The following is a 20,402-nucleotide window of genomic DNA, read 5'->3' as shown; positions in this document are numbered from 1 at the left end:
GATAGTTTAAGACGGGGAGGGGGAACAACTTCATTGGAAGCTACTGGAGCACGAACACTTCCTGTCCCCTGGTTTCCCTCCACCCCCAAGTAAAACTTTTCTATGAGCAGTTTTTCATTGCATTTTTCTAACTGGTAAAGATAGATAGTGACTGAGATTGAAGGCAGATTACCAAGTCTCTTTCTATTCATATTGTTTTATATATGAGGAAAGTACAAAGCTGAACATGGCAAACTTTGGTGTTTAAAATGCTATCTTCTGCAACAGCATAGTTTTCTTATGCTGTTACCTCATGGCATCCTCAGAAGGGAAAACAAATATCTAGGAAATGGGTAAAAGTTTTTCTCGGATTTTCATAATGATGCTTCACAAATACCTATGGAATTCAAAGTCCCCCAAATCTTTTGTTTATACAATTCACATTTAGTGTCACAACTCTTTTAGACTTCTGGGCAGGTGTACTGAAAAGCTTTGAGCTCTGCTTCAAAGCTATTAGCCTGGCTCTATGGCCTAAAAAAAAAAAAAAATCCTCATTAATATATTGTATGTTAATGTGACTGTAAATGTTCTTATTTGAAGGAGGAAACAAATCGGCTTCTGAAGGCTATTGAAGAGGCAAATAAGAAGATGCAGATTACAGAAACAAGCATACAGGAAAAAGACCAGAGAATCGGTGAGCTGGACCGGCTGATTGAACGCATGGAAGAGGTATGAAAGTTAGTTGATTGCCACCTTTAAAGGAAATGCAGAAGTACATGGAGGAAGTTTGGGGTTTTGGGGGGTTTTTTTGGTTGTGGTTGGTTTTTTTTTTTTTTTTTTTGGTCTGCTGCTCAGTACCCTGCTCAGTGACATACCATTGCTGTTTGCATCTTACTTAGTTATTGTTTCCATATAAGTAAGTGGACCTGGACTACCATAGAGACACTGTGATTAAGTGGTGGTTCTATCTTTGTAGTGGTCTTTACAGTCAGGGCTGCCTAAAGTGTCAAAATTTATTTAGCAAATTAACCATTATTTTAAAGAAAGAGTTTAAAAAGACCATTCAGTCTTCCTTCAGTGTGCAAGGTCTCCTAAGCCTAATGAAGCAGTAATCATAAATGATCCAAAGTCTCCTAGAAATGCTGTTTGTAGGTCCATTAAAATGTGTTTTAGTTACAAATAGACCTTACTATTTACTGATTGGAATTGTATCTCCAAATTTCTCCACATGTGGGTGAAATGCTAAACTGAAAGCTTCAGACTAAAATGTTTTGAGTTTTTTTTGTGGGTATGTAGCATCTACTTAATCTTCTAAATAAGATATCTATCTTATTTAGGTTATGGCTCAGAATATTTTGAGGAGAAAAGAAAAAATCATTTTTACTGCCTTTTAATCCAAAACTTAGGTTCTTCCTTTCCTGGTAGCATTAAACTTTTAATTATTCCTCTCCCTGGCTAAATACTCCCTACCAAAATGTAATTGAGAGCAGGTTTTTGACACTTTACTTTTAAAGCTCTGAAAGCAGAAGTGTTTTGAGACATTTACCCCTTGTGACACTGGTAGTACTACTGTAAAACTAATTGTCGCAGTTTTTGCATTGCTGCTTTTTATTTCCTGCTTTTCCTTCTACTCTTTTAGGGACTTTGCTCCAGGGCAAAACTCAGACTAGTAGTCAGATGATGATTATTTTAATGTATTGTTAAGCCTAAGAGTATCACAGTACCTCTCCTTGCATAGTACACTGCATCTGAATATAATTTGTTGAACCTTTTCAGATATCTGAAAAAGCTTTATATCTTCTGTCTCAAATAGTTGCGGTGAAATTTTCTCTTCGTTTTCTGGTATCATTCACCTAACTGAGAATGAATGTTATTGTTTACTCCTTAGACTGAATAGTGTCACTCTAAATGGTATAAGAGCAGCCCTTCCAAAAGACTCCGATGGTCTTGGATGTACTTTGGCATTTCTCATTTCATTCAATAGCAGGCATCTCATTACCTTTAAAGATCTATGCCTTGCTATCTAAAATACACAAGCAGAGAGCATTCTAGTAAGTGGAGGGAATACAATCTTCTGTTCTTACAAGTGAAGTCTTTTTTCACCAATTTTAGTTTAGTATAGTAAAGATTTTTTACCGAGAGATAGGTTTCTTTAAGCCAGTGTTGTTGGCTTGACTGGTTAGTCTAATGTGCATTTGTATTGAGCCCCTTTTGTCTAATGCTTGCAAATCTATTAGTAGAATTAGTGATTACAATGAGAAATCATTCAGCTTAATATGCCCCTTTAGTAGCTCCATTAACTTCATCTGGGCTTCAGCCTATAGCTTGTAAGTATTATGCAGTGAATAAAGAATTGCAATATAATCCTTAAGTACAGATGAGTTTCTTCACGTTGCTTGTTTAATTTGCTCTTATCTGGCTGATAGTTGCAGAGTAAAACTGAATGTCTCTTAAATTCCCATTAAAGTGGATAGCAGACTCCTCTGTTAATTTGTGTTGACTCAGTCCCCAAATCCTCATAGATCTTCATGAGCACTGTGCTGGTGGACACCTAAAAAATAACCAGGAATATTTTTTGGGAAGAAAATAGAGCAATACCTTTTATCTCAGTCTTGGGTTGAGACATCTTTTTGGTGGGATAACATGGAAAATTTGACATTTATGTAGTTAAAGATTGTGATGACTCATCTTTTTAATTTAAAAAATTCTGCTTCGAGTACAACCCTACATCTTCGAATAGGAAATTGAAAACTCTGATCTTATTTCCATGCATAGCTGGGAATTTGATTTTTATTATTATGCATTCTGTGCTCCTTGGCTATAGGAAATGCGTGAATTTTGTTTAATCATTTTCTATTTTAATTTCACAAGTGATCTTTTGAATTGCAATGAAATATGCTTTGTGAAGCCTTTACATTTTGACATATGGAGAACTGAAGGATAACATTTATTGTTTAGGAACGTCACCAGCTGCAAAAACAACTCGAACTAAATGAAATACAAATATCTGGAGCAAAATCTGACAACAGCTCTGACAGTGAAAGGTGAGATATGTCTTGTCTGGGACTTATAGTATTGCTAGGAAACTTTAGGGGTTGGTTTTTGAAGACACCTGAATTTTACTTTTTCTAACTTTAAAACTGCAGTCTGGTAGGGATTGTCCATCTGAATGTAAGCTTATTTACATGTAAAATATCAAGAGGATTAATTTTTGCAACAAAACCACTTTCATGCATCTTTCTTGAAAAGTTGTTTGCAAACATGCAGAGTACATTTTAGACGGAAAAAGTTGTGACATATTTGTGGATTGCATTTTTCTTAAATCTGCATTCCCAAATTCAACACAGTATGATCCTGACTATGAATACTTTCATTATCTCCTTCTAGGCTGCTCAACACAGTTTTAAAAGACATTCTGTATCCTATATTAAGCTGTACGACATCCCCTTTGAAAAGATGAACTGTTGAAGAGAGCAAGAGTTTTACATGTAACTGCCAGAGGTGTCTTTTTTTTTGTATAAAAGAGGGAAAGCGGCAAATATATTTGAGGCTTGGAGGGGCAGGTTTACACATGTGGTGCACATTAACGTAAACACATGAACAAAATGAAGGTGTGGAAGAAATCTGTCATGTAGCATCACAGTGCAGAAATAATCTATGAAGTTATTCGGGGAAAGTGAGGATGATATCATTGGCAGTGAGACCTCTGTGAATGTTTGTTCTCGAAAGCATGAGGCTTAGAAGAAAGATCTAGTGGTGTGGTGGCACCTGGATGTGCTGTTTCTGCCCACAGGTGGCAGGTGCATCTATTTGATGCTTCTTTGAGACTGACAGAACACCATGACCAGGCACAAGAAAGCTTCAAGGAAAGCCAGAGGCAAAGTTTCAAGAGAAATCTATCCAGCACTGAAATAGCGTAAACTGCTGTTGGAGTGAAAATTGCATCTGCCACTCAAAGGTTTATATGACACTACTTGAGTGGGTAAAGATGAATTATAAGCAGAGACTGAATAATTGTACTTGATAACTACTTATATTTCTGTGGCACCCAGAGGTTGAGGTTTTGGCACCCCGCTGTTCTGTAGGAAGCGTAAACATAAAAGGAGGTCCCTGCCGAGAGCCTCTCACTGCCTAGTTGTATTGATCTGTGACCAGCTTATCCGGTTTCAGGGTAATAATGGCTTTTCACAGCAGCTTGTTAAAATAATAATTTAAAGTGAACAGATGTTGCATACAACATAGAATATGGAGATAAAAGATAATTGCTTTCTTCCTTTACCTCTGGATAACAGATACTCTTCTCGCTTCAGTGAATCCTGCCCTGTCCACTCAGCATGAAAAGTTATGCTGCAGTAAAAAAGGGTAAAGGCAATGTTCAGACATGAATCTGTGCAATACAAACAAGCACACAGCTGCAATCTCTGCAATGCAAGCAATGAATCTGTGTTCAGATGCTGAAGTCTGTTCTTAAGTTCTCTTTACTTGTCTGCACCCAACCAGACACTTGAGCTCCACCTGAGGAAGGACCTCTGTTCCATTGCTCCATTGCTATCAGTGCTTAAAATTCTGAATCTTTCAATGAGAGACTAAATACGTGTTACAATTGCAATCAAAATGTAATTGTGGATTTGTAAGACTTTAATATGCAGGATTGAAAAAACCTGCAGCAATGCCTTGATTTTTTGAGTCCTTGTCAAAGTGCTGCAGTTACAATTCTGTAGAGTACTTCACTGTTAATAGAGACTTTCTGGGAGGAAACAGCATACAATTCAGTCATTCATTGGAATCATGTCATACAGTTTGCCATCTGCTGCTTTGCCTTAGAATGGTTGTTCTATTTGCAGCTTCAACAGTTTCTTCTGCTGTGCCCAGACCAAGATGAAGAAAGCCTTTTTGTTTTTAATTCCCCTCCTCCACTTCTCAAATTCTGTCTAGTCCTGAACCTAGGAGTACAGAAGTTTATTTTGTAAGCAAGCAATTGCTTTCTTTGAAGAATTTCAAGAATTGTACGTTCAGATAAAAATGGAGACTCCCATGGCCCACATGCCAAAAATTTATTAAAAAGCTTCCCTCCTGTTTCTTTGCATATTCTAAGACTACTTTTTTGGAAAGCTTTCAAACCAACTTGTGGCAGGAGTTCTGTGGGTGTTCACTTTCTGTGTTAAACAGATTTGAAGAAATGTAGAATCTGTCTAGAGAGTCATCCATACAAACTTAAAACATCCACAACAATTCCTGCTGACTGTTGATGAGTTAATACTACTCCAGTTAGCATTCTGCTACTGTTGGCAACTATGCCAAATCCTTGACTCAAGGCTTCCCTGTAGCAGGAGAGCTTTTAAAAGGGCACCAGCAGATGTACTTCCTGGCTTTTATTTAGTATTTATTTCCAAAAAGTTTGCAGGTGGTAATAAGTCAGGATAAAAGTGTCTTTCTGATGATAAAGATCTAGTTGTCTAAATGCCTTTCACTTCAAGGAAAAACAGACATCTTAAGGAGATGAGCTGTGTCACATTGTTTAATTGTCAGCACTTCAGGCTCTGACTAAGCATGCCAGTATGCAAGACAAAGGTGAGTTAACTTGGGTGGAGGCAGTGACTTTGGCTAAAAGATTACCATTAAAATGTACTTCGGACAAATTGATATCTGTCAGTGGAATTTGACTTGCCTACCTCTTGACCTAGCGTTCCTGATTTATGGTGGGATTGTGGGGGTTGTTCTTGTTTTGCTTATACTCCATAGCTCCCCACTGATATGCTTAATTCTTCCATGTTCTGCTAGGTCACAGCATTTGGAAGAGGTAGCAGCTAGCCTAAGAGAGCGAATCAAACATCTGGATGATATGGTCCACTGCCAACAGAAGAAAGTCAAGCACATGGTTGAGGAGGTGAGATCTAGTAAAACAATTCTGAGTCTTTTGGGAACACTGATTCTTTTAGTACATAATCCAGAGAGAGCTCTGTTCTGTGTGCAATTTCCTTATGCCACCTTAGTTACAAACAAAATGGAACATGAGTTAAGCATCTGGAGCTAGTGAAGCAGAAAAACTAGGTGAAAGCAGTTTAATCCAGTGGCTGTGGGTTATATACTGTGATCTTTAGGCTGACACTCATTCTGGAACTCTTCATGGTAGTCCAGGAAATACAACATAGAACTTGCAACTTAATTTGACGCATTCGGAGGGTAACTGCAGAAACAATGCAAACTAGTCATCAAGGGTCTCCTTCCTGTACAGAAGTGGAAGGCAAAAACTGCCCTTTATTTTTTTAATGTGATTCCTCACAGAAATAGGGGGGCAAACACAGTTTTTCACCACTCATCTTTTTTACCCCAGTCTTGGGACACCATCTTAGCTGATATAATGTCCTGTAAAATTTTAAGTGGCATTCTGCTGGAAAGCTGCTTCAAGCCACAAGCTACCTATGTGCCAAGAAACTGTTTAGCAGTCGGAAGGCTGTGATTGCAAACATTCCTGTTTCTCCAAGTGGATGAAAGAATGACATGGGAAATAGGTAAATTAAGTTTAAATTGGAGCTTTACAAAGCAGACTGACAGCACTATTACACTGAGCCTTGCTATTGCACAGAGGATAGGCATTTATGAAATATCTTTTATTTGTCTTTGGACACCACACATTCACAAAATCAAATGTTTGGAAACCGTTCTAACCTAAGGCATTCTTTCTGCATTCACAATGTGCTATTATAGGATTTCTGATTAGACATGGAGTTTTTCCATTTTTATCAAGGTGGTATTTTTTTTTATATGTATATATAGATCTCCTATATTTATATATGTACATTTAACGAAGTCTGGTTTGTTTTAGAAGATTCTGATGTAGTCCTGCTGTATAATCAGATGTGTGATACTAAGTGTCTTTTACAGAGAGGGATGCAAAAGTATCTCTCTCTTTGCATTAAAGTTCTTCTGTGGTATCATCAGTACAGAAGACTGGTATAAAGTCTTCAGGTTTTGTTTCTAGTTCAGTTTGCCATTTTCACTATTTTCCAGCATCATAGCAGGTGGCCTAAAACTGAGATAACAATCTTATACCATGGTGTTCTATGAAGGAAAACTTCTTCTCCAATCTAATAATCCAGTCCATCTAATTAATGGATTATGGGAACAATTATTTAATCTTTTTTGCATCTCTGTAAGCCAGCCATCATATTATGAGCCTTTTTTGTTCTCACCAAAAGTCCTAAAGGACATGTTACTTTGTGATACATGTGGCAACCCAGATGATTCTAGTACTATATAAGAGGATGGTGGCCTAAACTTTGCCCTTTATTACTAAATTTATTTTAAACTGCTGGATGTAACTTGACCTCCAGTGGGCTGCATTGGTGTAACAAATACTTTCAGTTCCATGGGGTGTTTTGGCAAAAACATGTGTAAAGCTTAGGCCAATGATTATTATTTCATAAATATTAGGTTTAATGGGTGAGTTTAGCTTGCTGATTCCTTGTAACGTATCTTTGCTGGTGCCTTCATATACACAGAAAGTCCTTCTAGGTCTTTTGGTTATCCTATTTTACAGGTAGAATGTTAGATGACCAACTCACTGCTTAGCTGTCAAATGTGTCTGCTTTTAATTGATGTCTGACTACCAGCTTTTCAAAATCAATTAAATCTCTCTGCAAATCCTTGACTGCCATGTAGCCACAGGGAATATATTCTTGCTCTCTCCTTTAGTGTCGTCGTGTGTTTCAGTTTTTCTTTTAATTCAGGTTCCTTGAGAACTGCATGAACACCTGTAGCTACATCTGTATTTTCACTAGTGAGCTAACTAAAGACTCCTGTAACAGAGGTTTGATCAGGTCAGATGGTACCAAATACATTAGGCACTTAATGGTTTTTTTTTTTAATTTTGTGCTATCCGTCGTTTGTGTTTGTACTGTGTTTGAAGAAATACCGACAATATAGTTGGCATGCACTATTTTAAACTGGACTATTTTAATTAAAGGCCTAAAAATAGCAGCTTTAGTAGTAGAGAGAAGAGTAGCTGTCCACCATGAGGGAAGATAAAAAGCACTGCAGATGTGTATGCCCTGAGCTATCCATGCATGTGGTATTTTTCATGCTTTTGTGCTCTTCTCTACGTAAATATTAGAAAAGTATTTTTAGGCTTACTTTAAGCAACAATTACTAACTATGGCACAGAAGCTGAGAAATTGGCAACAAAAATACTTCTTAAAAGGTAGGCTGTTTAAAACGAATGCTATCTGAAGAGTCTGTTCTGGAGTTACGTTAAAAACTAGGGAGCAGCAGCACTAAACATACTTTCGAGAGTAAATAGGAATGGTTTTGTAATTGCGCTACTATTTAAGTCCCAGAAAATGTGTTCATCAGGGTATATTTAAATGCATGCCCTCTCTACATTAAATTTAACCAAATGCAGAATGTAATGGCTAGGAATATCTAGAAAAGTGTCATGAAAACCTCCCATGTTACTCGTTATTGCAATACTTTCATGGCTGGTATCTGTAAAATAACATTCCATCTTAGGGTTTATGAGGGTCTTATAATGATCAATAACTTGCATTTAAACAATATAATTGAGAAAGAAAGAAAGAATTATCAAAGCACCTAGAAAGCCTGCTTTCTGAAACACTTAGCTTCTCAGTTGCATGAGAATAGACTGAGAACAGGCTAACCTGGGAAACTCAGAAGAGAACTGGAAAGAAAGTAAATAGTCAAAATTATCAGCAGTGCTTTCGTTAGAAGCTGAAACAAAGCTACTGTATGAACTAGGTGAGAATGATGGTTAAGCCCATGCTTGCTTGACTACAGGATGAGCTTTATCTAGTATTAATCTTGGTATATTCGGACACAGATCTGAAGTATAAATGAGGGGTTTATTCTTTCAGTGTAAACCACAATGGGTTTACGCTGTTATCATCTCCAGTTTAGACAAAGTGCAGCTACAGAAATGAACATCATTTCAAAGGGTGCTGAACAAACAAGATATGCTGCTTCAAACTCGTATGGAGAACTGTCAAAATTGAACAAGTACCGAGACGAATCTGCTGGCTGAAGGATCACAAAATAGGTTGCTCTTCAGGCCTTTTTAGGGAAAGATAACAGATTATTTGCAAGTGACAGATGCAGGGCATTCTGTAAAAGAACAGCAAGCAGTCAGGAGGAAGTGAAAGAGAAGCTTTTATGGTGGAGTTTTGTGATGCAGTAGGCAGGTGTAACACCTCCAGTGCTGTTTTGATGGCATTTAAAAGTGTGTTAGGAGGCTGTGGTCAGTCCCAGTCTAGGCATGCATGAAAGGGGATGCTGACAGAGAAGCACCAAATGTAGGAAGCCATGGAGGAAGAGAGTATTAAAGCCTTCCTTTTCACAGGACCCATCTTGTTGGTACTGAATGCAGTAGATATGTGACCTGTGGAATTGAGCCTAGGCAGAGAAGGACAATCACAGTTCAGTGTGCTTATACTCCTTAGCAAAGAAATAATTTGCTTCTAATTTTTTTCTCTGAAAATAAATCCTTCCATCTCAGGCATTGATAGAATCTTTTTCAACTTGACCTAGTGAAACCAATCCTAAATTAAATAGGAGCATAGAAAATAACTTTCAGAAGAAAATAAATGGAAGAAAAAAAATGGAAGTTTGCTGGAGTCTGTGACCTTCAACATCTCTGTGTGTTAGATCCCACGCACACCCATTTTTCAGCCTTGTAGGTATTCTCTGCTGTGAGAGCCAAGATCACAGCGCATTGGAGCACCAGCTGAGCAGAAAGTTATCCTGCATAATCTTAAAGCCTCATGCTCTCGTTAGAGAGAGATTGCAGATGATTTAAGGCTGACAGATTTATCCCTGTGTTGAACTTCTGTTAAATAAATCTATTTGTTCCCAGCTTAGTGCAGTACATTTTACATGAAGTGCTGGCAGTTGAAAGTGCAGGACCTGCATTTGGCAGGAGTGTAGAAACCCAGCCCTTTTCTCATACTGTACATAGCAGGCTTTGAAAAAAAGAGTGAGAAGAGACAGATGGCCAGAGTGGGTCACCCAGAGCTCAGTGGTGAAATCAGTGAAAATTATTAATGGTAGACTCAATTAGCTTTTCTTCCCTCTCTTTCTCTCTCTCCTCTCTCTTCTCTCTTCTCTTTTCTTCTTAGCCCTTGCCTTTGTAGCTATCTTAAAGTATGGCTGGGCAGAGAGAGACTTTCAAAGACAATCCAGGAAGAAGCCAGTTTGATCAGAGGAAGAATTTGCAGGGAGACTCACAGCGTGAAAGGTGGAAGCATGCAAACTTCAGGCCCTTCCGCTAAGGAGTTTCCAATGCAGAGACAGAATTGGGCAGGCAGATGCAGGCACAGAGGCGCTATGGGAGGGCCGGGAAGCTGCTACCACGTTGTTTCTTTCAGGGTTGAAATTGCTGTTGTTCTGTGAGAGGGGTGAAAGCTTGTCTTGTAAGTTATCTGTTTGATACGGTCAATCAGTTTATCCTGTCTCTGCCAGTGTAGGAGATGCAAGAGTGTTTAGTGCAAGATAAATGAAATGCAAAACATTGATTTTAAATCAGCAACAGAAGTATTTCCTGGCTTGATCTCAATTTGAAACCTGTAGAGATTTAAGAGAGCTTTAGTTTTTGAGATTTGTGCAATTGACACTGAAATGGATTGCAGTTTCATGGCACAATAAGCTTATTTTATATGTAATATTGTTTCATTGTTGAGAAGCAGGAGGGGGAAGGAAATAAGCATTTACATTTTGTAAGCAAGGCAAGTGGGTTGATGCAGATATAGGGAGCTGTTCTGAAGGGGACTGAGAAGAGAAAAGGATATTTGATTCCATGCCAAGAAATTATCTACAGAACTCGGATTTCACATGAAATTCCCCTAACTACTGAATTGAACTGTCTCTAGGTCATGGCCCATGAGCTGTTCTCCAGCTTTAGTCTCAGATTCCTTGGATAATAAATGGTGACCAAACGCCAGGGAGAAGCTGTATCCTGTTCTGTTGTGGAAGATACTTGCATGAAAGGACAAAGTGCTAATGAGCAAATGATATCGCAAATACAGAAGATACATTGTATTGCACAAATGGGGAATAAAGAAGAAATTTTCCCACCCAAAACTTAATAACCAGCTGAAAACTTCTGTGTCAAGGTACTCCAACTCCAGATACATAGCAAAATATCCCAGTTTTAATATGGAGGTACAGTTTCAATTTTAGGTCAAGTAAAAGAAGCCACACAGAAGCATAGAGGATGAGAAGATGGAATTACCAGCCACAAACAGATGCCAAATTTTTACTAATCAAAATCTGCATTGCATAGTACCTACAGTAAAAAACAAAACAACAACAACAAAACACACAACAACAAATGTAGAAAGAGAAACCCACCTTGGGAGCTTGGAGGAAGAAGATAAATGGCAGGACATAAATAACTTACCACCACCCCCAATTCAAGTGTTTGGCATGCCTCAGTGGACTTGAGCAATGCAGTATATTGCTTATCTGTTGGCAGAAGTAGAATCACTGCTGGTGTTTGGTGCGAGTGTTTATACATGCATAGCATCAGCTCTTTCAGCTGGGAATTGCCTGGCCAAGTCATTAATTAGAAAACTTGCACACTACTAAGGTAGCTCTTAATAAGGTGGGTTGAACTGTTAGACAATGTGCCAATGTTTATAACTCATTAGGACATCTAGGCCCTGTGAGCCTGCTTTAGCAACAGATGTACATCAAAGAGTGGTATAATGTGTTTATGCAGCTTGTTAGTTTAGGAAGGTCTCTAAGTTGGTGCATTAACTTAAATCAATCAGTTGTTTGCTTTTTCTTTAAATACAATCTGAGTTTTAAAATAGAAAAAAGTATTGAGGGGTTGCTCAAGTGATTTAAGGAGGATTAAAAGGCGAAGGTGCTTATTCCTATTTACTGTATTATGTTCCCTGAAAAAATTTCAACACTCTTGACTAGCCTCTGATAAATACCACTTAAGGTCCAGTGAAATATTGGACTGAGTAAAGCCTTGTTCTCCTTCTACACCAATTACCTCTGAGAGTTCAGGCTGATGTTGCAACGTCTTGTCTGTCTTGTTTTGTATCATATAGTATGTGTTTGTCCTGTGTTTAGTCATATTTATGACCAGTTTGTTCATGTCTCTGTATCAGTGTTACAGATGCCCAATCCATTAATGGTAGATGAATAAGGAAAATACATGATACTTGAATAATATATAATACTTAAATATATTAACACTGTCATGTTCTGATAAATATTTTACACTAATGGATGATAATATCAAGTGGTAAATGTTGACTGAGTTTACCTAACAGCTGGATCTGTTCCAATCCGATAGATCACTGTATATTTCAAGCCTCCAGAACTGTGCCTGAATACACAGAATAAAATAGTTTGCTATTTCAGACTTTCTTTATAAGGGCTCTACAATTGGACACAACTTTAACTCTCTCTTAAGATGCTTTTTCCTTCTGCTTTAATTGCTTTGTAATTCTGTTGACTTCCCTTCTAATATCACTACTCGCATGTCCAGCATTTCTTCAGAGACTCTTCTTTTAGGTCTCATGATTCTCCTCTTGACTGTTCTTCTTAGGTGTTCTATCCATGAGATCAATTTAATGCTGTTGACTTGTACGTCTAGCTCTCCATCTTAGTGAAGCAAAGTTTACTTGCTTGGTGGAGCAAGAGAAAATCAGAAGGGCAGCTCTTCCTAGAAAGTATTTAGACAGTCCATTTAAGTAGCATGACAATTTTGTTTGGTATTTGAGGAGATGTATTGGAGACTATAAAGTGCAGTAGTGAGAAAGAAACAGATCTTCATTGATGGGATGGACAAGAATTGAATTTTCTGCGAGTTGCTACAAGATAAAGTGACAATATCTGGAGGTTGAGGGAGTTTGAGAGAAATGACCTCAAGGTTTCAGAAGGAGGCAAAAGCATAGAGGTGGTAACAGCAATAGGACTGAATCAAGGAGGAGAGAGCTTGAAGAGAAGTGCTGTGGCCATATTAATCCTGAGCCAGTGGATAAATTCAGGATGATTCACATTGCATATGGGGCCTTATGTGCTGATTCCGATCATTAGAAATTGTAGTGGGCATGTGAAATGCAAGCTGCACACCCAGCGCACTCTGCAGGGAGCTTCATGGATCCTGCCATGACGGGGAGAGATCAGGTGCCCTTCCTGCCAAATGGATCCTGCCAAATGCCGGGGATTGAAGTGGGGTGGCCGAAGGGCTGAGCTCGCGTGCACCCTGCCACGTTGGCCTGTTGCCGGGCGCAGAGCTCCTGAGCAGCGTGCGTGTACTGAGTGACTGAGCCAGGGACTTCATCTGTCCTAGTTGTTAGAGCACTGGGGGGAATGTGTTCTGCTCCCCAGCCCCTGGGATGGCCTAAGAGCACGTGGTGCCCCTCAGTCGCTGGCAGACCAGATAAATTCCAAACTGTAGCTTCAGCCTTGTAGCTCTTCCCTTCCCAGTTTTGGAATAGTCTCATGTCTCCCAACCGGAGAAGGGAAAGCAGGAGCAATGAATACAGTGGGGTGGGGGAGGTAAGCGAGAATGAAGTGATAGGAAAAAGGGTGATGGTGTGGCTCAGGGTTGCTAAATTCACATTTTTACTGTTAGCCAAACAGTTTTGAAAGGAATGAGTGGGTCATTAATGTAAAATGATATTGCTAAGTAGGTTGCCAGTTTTGTTTGACTGCTTGTTGTGGACCTGAAGGTTGTAGAAATGAAGGTGGTAGAAACGTGGAGGGAAAAGAACAGCTAGTCAGTCTAACAGTGTAAGTCTGGACAAGAGGTAAGTGCTAGGGAAGGTCTGGGCACTTCTAGAGAAGGTTGGAAGAGGAGAGGCTGAAGGATATACCTGAATAGTGCTTGTAGAAAATTATGGAAAAATCTGAGAGGGTGAAGGATGTACCTGAATAGTGCTTGTAGAAAATGATGGAGAAATCCGAGAGGGTAGTTGTGCAAAAGCCAGATTTGGGAGCACGTTGCTGATCTGTCAGTGAGCTGAAATGCTGAAGTCTGCCTACACAGCAAGAATGAGGTAGATTATAGACCTTGGGCATTGAGCAAAGAAAATGTAGGAACATCTTGGTGATAATTTTGTCCTGGAGTCAGTCCAGAAGTGACTCAGATCCAAGAGTCAGTCCATGGAAGTTGAGAGTCTTTGGCTTGCACTGATTTGTTTCTGACCCTAGGCTATTCTGGCCACCACCTGGGCCCTCAGTTCAGTATTGTTTGACCTATCTTGCTCCTCCTCTTCTTCTCCTTACCTTATATTCAACCAAAAGTCAAAATCTATTGCTCTGTCACCTGCTAGTTGTTCTCTTGCTTTATGCAACTCCTTGAAACAAAGACACTCTCAAGACTTGAGTTTGTGCAATACAGGTTTATGGTGCTGTAAGTGTTACCATCTTATTTTAGTTCACCATAACTAACATTTTTATGGAAAAATCAAAATGACATTAGGTAGCAAGGCATGAATTTCATTTCTGAAGTGCTTTTACCCAATATCAGCGTTATGATCCGGTGTTCCTGTTACATTCCTCTCTCAAAGGAAACCATCACTTTTACTTTATGCAATGTGACTTATATAAATGTATTGAATTGATGTTGCATTTTATTTAATATAGTAATATATTGATATAATCCCCTAAAGTTATTCCTGGTTTTCCTGGTTTCCTGTGACATATCCCCTCAAGGATTAATCAAATCAGGTTTCCTCATGCCTGGTGCTAATGGCATAAGATGATGTGTACTCAAGTCCTTAGTCAGTAAATAAACTTTTTTGTAGTGAACTACTCTGGTGGGATGTGTCATCTATGTCAGGCCTATGGGTAGGTTTAAAGGTGTGTCATAACTTTGGAAGTTGTTTCAGCCCTTGGACTGCAGTAGCTGCTGAGACAAGTAGTTGGCCATGTGTCTGGGGGCGCAGCATGCCCGTATGAAGTAATACGGGTGCTCTGCTACGTTCTGGCCCTGCTTTCCTTCTGCAGTGGCCTCAAAGGGTAGCTCTACTGCATCTGGGGAGCAGGGACTGCGAGAGTTTTTTTCCTGGCACTGAAACAGCCTCTCTCATTTTAGCCGCTGCTGAATTTATTCCTCCTGGAACGTATTTGGTCTGTGTGGTTGTGTCTTTGAGTTCATAATGTTCTAAAGATCCACCAAAAAGTTTTATGTAAGTTACCCAATTCACAGCCTTATCGTATCTGTATCTGCATGGTCTAATCATTCCGTTCTGTTTCACTGCCAGACTAAGACTTTGTGCATGTGATGATACAGTATCACATCGTCTCTTCTCCATACTGTAGAGGAGAAGGCTTATTTTAAAATTCTGGTGTAATTCTTCAGAGGGACAAAGTAGATCGATTTAATGGGTGCTGACTGGTTCTATGTAAAGATGTTAAAATGGAACAGGGAGTGCTGTTGTGTATGGTTCAGTCTGCCAGTCTGCTGAGGATTCTCACACACACACAGAAAAAAAAGTAAAAGCAGTAACATTCCTGACAAATTACAGAATGTCTTTTTGGAGTTCGCGTTTGTGTTTGGGAAGGGGAAGAAGCTGTTTGTCAAGGTCTTCCTCTTTCTATTCTCTGTTAGATTTTTAAGGTGTCCCTGCTCATTTTTCCCTTCAGACTATTCTAGTTGAAATAACTCAAAAACATCCTTAGGGAGTTCGTGTCTCTGTAGCCAATGTGAAGAATAAACAAATATAAGCTTAATTTTAACTGACACTAAATCTATTTGTACACAGTACTGGTAAACTTTATGGTTACTGTCACAGTTTATTTCATGTCTTAGAGCCTTTGTATCATAGAGTGACTATAACTTAAGGTAAATGGCTATGAAACACAAGAGTTTGGTCTTGCTTTTGGATAATAGATAATCACTTATGTGGAAACAGAAATATTTTGTCTTTGATGTAAAAAACAGAATAGGCAGCTGATGAGGTATATTATCTTCAATAACAAGAATGGGTATCTGTCAGAGCAAAACCCTTCCCTGATCACATAGCTGTGCTTGGCTTCAGTCGTCTTTGTGTTGTACTGATTACTGGTGTTAAAATTATCTCCTTGTATGCATAATAGGAGAACAGAATATTAATAGAGACGACTCACTTGAAAGTCCTAAAAGAACAGTTTATCTTTTCTGAAGTGGAATTTATTGGCAGTACTGAAGCTATTGAACCAGTGAAGATATAGCTGACTTGATTTAGTCATACTGTTAAACAAAGTTGTAATTAAATATGAACATCAAAATATGTTCTATGATTTTCTGAAAATGCTACAAGCTTTGTGTTTCTGTGATTTGAAAACTGAAATGATAATAGCTTTAGATGACATGGATAGTTTTTACATGCACTTTAAAGTAAAAGAAAAAAAGGAAATATCTGTTTTTGGGAAAGATGGATGATGATAGCACTCATTCTGTAACTGTTCAGCTGAAAACACTTACTGTATGGAGTTTACACTTTAGCTTTTCCAAGTAATAACTGATCATTGTGTCAATGAGATGTGATAACTGAAGATCATGAAGACTAAATTAAAGTTGAGTTGGTTTTATAACTTTTCATTTTTTGGTTTAATTTATGCATTTGTTTTGCTTCATTTTTTTCATAGTTCTGTATGTTTTGGTTGAAATGTTTTATAACACCTAGCAGTAAATTTTTGGGAGGATGATAGTACTACTGTTGTTTTGATTATTGTACTTTCAAGTATTTTATTATTCTCTTTTTAGCAGGATGTGAATATTTCTACTAATCATTGTTTCCAGACATGGTGAAAAGTTTTACACTGGTGGTTTTGAAAGGGTTTGTTAATGTTCTTCACAAAATTGATTTTAAGATATAGAGTTAAAAAGTGACTGGTGAGAGTGCATGGAAAATTTGACCCAAGTATTTAGAAATGGTCTTTCTTGCATATCAATGTAACATAATGACTGCCAGGAAAAATTAATGCATTCTGAGCTTTCCTTGATTCCAGTTTGGCTGCTCTACAAAATGAATTCACTTTAGTAAAAGTCCACGAAAGTTTTTACTACCAAATACTTATTACTTTTTTCCTTAAAATTGTATCAATGAAGCCCACAGACAATCAATAACTTGACAAAATAAAGCTACCTCACTTAATGTGAAGTTTTATAGAAAATACCTTTTTTTTTAATTAAGCATAGGTATTTTTATAGTTTTCTTGTGATAAAAAAGCTATAGGCATAGATCTGAGTTTGTTTTTTTTTTTCCCAGTGTTGGCATATTGCCCAAAAATATGAAGGAATGTGTGGGATGCACACTTTTCTAGTGCTGTAATGGCAGTTTGAATATCTTTCTTTCCTCATCTAACACAGCTTTAAGGGGTGTACTTTTTTATATATTCATAATAGAGACTTCACTAAAAGCTGTGCATGGCAGACTTTGGCATTCCATTTGTGATGTGAGCCATCCATTTACTAGCTTGGTTTACTTCTGATTCTGCTTTCAGGCTTAAGAGCAGAAACTTTTTATATCTTTAATTTACTTTAATGAATTGTGGAGATGATTGCCTTAGATAATGCCCTGTTTGGTAAAGCAGAAGTTGTTGGCTGGGCTCTGCCTAGTTGAAGAGAGCTGGCATGGAGCTGGGAGAGGGGTTTAGCTAATGATGTTGCCGCACCTCAGTTGAGAGACACATTCCCATGGACTTAATAGGGGGAAAATACGGTTTTTGACTTCCATGTCATCTGAGCTGAAATGGCTTGTTCAAGAAAGGTCGATTGATATTGGAAAAATTACTGACCTGACACCAATTAACACTGAGAGCAAAAAGAGTATCCACTGCTATCAGCTTTCCTTGCTGTTGCTGCAGGACAAGACTTGCATGAGCACAGAACACAGTGGGAAATCTGTCTTCTCCCAGTTCTTACCTGCACGCAAATATGATGCAGAATCCCTCTTCTCCCTCAAACTGATCTTTCAGTGCACTTCTGATGATTCTCCTCAGAAATACTTTTAACACTGCCTTCTGCATCTGAAGTAGACTGCAACTACAGATATAGGAAGCACCTTGTCTTCTGTGCCTGTAAAGTGGCGTGTGTCTACAGCTGTCTATGAGTAATAACCTGAACTGCCTCCCGGGGAAGCAGTAACAATTGGAATTGTTATTTAGCTATTGTTTTGTTTTGCTCTTTTTATTAGCCGCTATTTTAGTAGGTGTAGTCAGCAGGGGTTGAGAGAGAATAACAAGTGACTTTTCCTTTGGTCCAAGGGGACAATTCAGTTTGTTTGCAGTAGATGCTATTGTCTCCTCAATGTGGTCAACTGAAAGGAACTGACCTCTGTGCCAGTCAACAGGTCTCTTAGACTGTTGCCGATAACAGGATGAACCTCACACAGCAAGTCTTGCTTTAAGCAAAGGCTTCAGAAGAATGGAAAAGGAAAGCTGTGGCTTTAGAAGCTTTAGAAAGCCATTTCCACACCATCAGAACAGCTTTGGGCCAGCAGCAAGGGACTGGTATGAACTCTGGGTCATACCCAGTTTCTCTGGTAGCAGGGAAAGATTTAATGCAAAAGTTCTTGTTATATGCCTCTATGACCAGCAGAAATCCCAGAATATAAGGAAGACTGTCTTCTGTTCCATATAGAACAGTATTAGATGCAATGCTTCTGGTGCAGCTAACTACAAATGTTAGTATACATGTGTCATCTTTATATAAGCGATCCTAATTGTATGGGATGATGCTAATCCATGGATTTAAAGCAGTTTGTGAATATGTATAGGTATTCAATTGTTGCTGAACTATAAAATCAAACATGTTTCCTTCCTGCAGTATCTTGGTCTTTTTCTTCCTCTTCCCATCCCCATTAGACTAAATGTCTTTATTTTTCTTCATAGATTGAAATGCTAAGGAAGAAAGTAAAAGAAAAGGAATTATTTATAATACAGCTTTTAGAAAAAATCTCTTTCTTAGAATGTGAGGTAAGGCTTTACCTTTTAAGTCTACATTATTGTGATTATTTTATGAAACCAAATAAAATTTGAACCAATGTCACCTGATGTTATCTGGATGCATATTTACTACATGTATTTGCTGTTCTTCAGTATGGAAATCAAACTTATGACACCTGTCACATGAGGAATGTATGTAATCCAGAGTCTCAATATTCATGCTAAGTTTCTTAACATACAATTTTATAACAGTATTATAATTACTTAAAACAGAAGCTTCTGAATAAAATTGTTATATTTTTCTAAGAAATAAGGATTCCTTTATTTTCTCAATAAATACTTTTACATTATTTCTTGTGGGGAGAAGCCAATGTGCAATTTTATTTCCTTGTTTAATTAACATATTTTAAATAAGATAAGCTTTTGATGAAGATTACTGTTTTCCAGAATAAAGAATTACAAGATAAATTGGACTACTTGATGGAAAACCAACCAAAGACCAATATAGAAACCAGAGATACTGGTGTAGGATGTGATCTTCCATACAGGTATTTACTTCTTCTGCTTGTTCATAGGAAACTTCTTCATAATGTTCCTTATTGGTGCTGTATTAGTAAACCATTGTGCTAATAAACCGTGGATTGTGGAGGTTTGCAAAATTTTCCTGAGTTTAAAAGAGCACATCTACTGGGTGTAGTGTACTTCAGTGACTTATGGAGTAGGATTTTTTTTTTAAGATGCAAACATCTTGCAAACCCCTGGGGAGTACTTATTTACAGTAACGTGAATTAAGGAGGGAGTAAAGCTAGAAGTCAACAGATCTGACTTTGTGAAATATGGGAAATATTGATGAAATGTGTCTGCAGGCAGTGCAGCAGAAGACAATGGGCAGATCTACCCTGAGGCTGGTTAATGCTGGCTTCGTGCATGCTTTATTCTTTGTGTTCCGGGAGATGTGTCCAGGACCATTTTAAAGGGCAGGTAACACCAACACTAACAGTTTAGGGCTGCAGCAATTTCTGGAGATATCCTAGCCCTAGGTGGAAGACTGCCAAATAAACAGTGCAGTAACATTAGCACTTCTGCACCGGAATGGTTGTCTCTGATCTGTGGTGGCCAGTGGCTCTGTAGCCTGGCTTTGTAAAGATCCAGGTCTTGTGCCTCCCCTTCTCCTCCTCCCCTTTCTCTGCCCTGAACACTGCAACAGGGTTGCACTGAGCCCTGGGAGCAAGGCTGTGGACTTGCACTTGAATCTTCCCCCCCAACAAGTCACCCCAGGAAGGGCAAAACAGAAGCTAAAACAGTAAGGTAAGGAGGACCACTGCACATTACTTTTACTTCCAACAAGTAAACTTGCTCATCTTAACTGCCCTGCAAATTGAATAATTTAGTCTGAGGAATGTAAATTAGCATATGAAATCAGCAAGCTGCAATACAAACTGTATTTTTAAATTGGGAAGGAAATTTTAGTCATCTCAGTGTTCAGCCTAGAGCATATTTTAATGGCATGAGTTTTGAAA

At 38.4% G+C, this 20,402-nt stretch overlaps 1 protein-coding gene across 6 annotated transcripts in view; it reads left to right on the top strand.

Moving 5' to 3' along the window:
• Positions 1–20,402, top strand: part of MYZAP (myocardial zonula adherens protein) — a 50,664-nt gene that overhangs the window by 26,068 nt on the left and 4,194 nt on the right. For 5 of the 6 annotated variants that reach the window (XM_087743578.1, XM_087743573.1, XM_087743577.1 and 2 more), the window contains 5 exons: positions 580–708; positions 2,938–3,023; positions 5,761–5,866; positions 18,829–18,912; positions 19,330–19,430. In XM_087743578.1, coding sequence (XP_087599704.1) covers positions 580–708; positions 2,938–3,023; positions 5,761–5,866; positions 18,829–18,912; positions 19,330–19,430 — 506 coding nt within the window. Of the gene's footprint in view, positions 1–579; positions 709–2,937; positions 3,024–5,760; positions 5,867–10,856; positions 18,913–19,329; positions 19,431–20,402 lie in introns of those variants that run through there. The other variant, XM_087743579.1, reaches the window with a different exon arrangement.

The sequence above is a fragment of the Nipponia nippon genome, unplaced genomic scaffold (genome assembly GCF_047370975.1).
Source record: "Nipponia nippon isolate SJK-2023a ecotype South Korea unplaced genomic scaffold, ASM4737097v1 scaffold_9, whole genome shotgun sequence".
Classification (NCBI taxonomy): Eukaryota; Metazoa; Chordata; class Aves; order Pelecaniformes; family Threskiornithidae; genus Nipponia; species Nipponia nippon.
The sequence above is the reverse complement of the archived record's forward strand: the minus strand, read 5'-3'. Positions and strand labels throughout refer to the sequence as shown.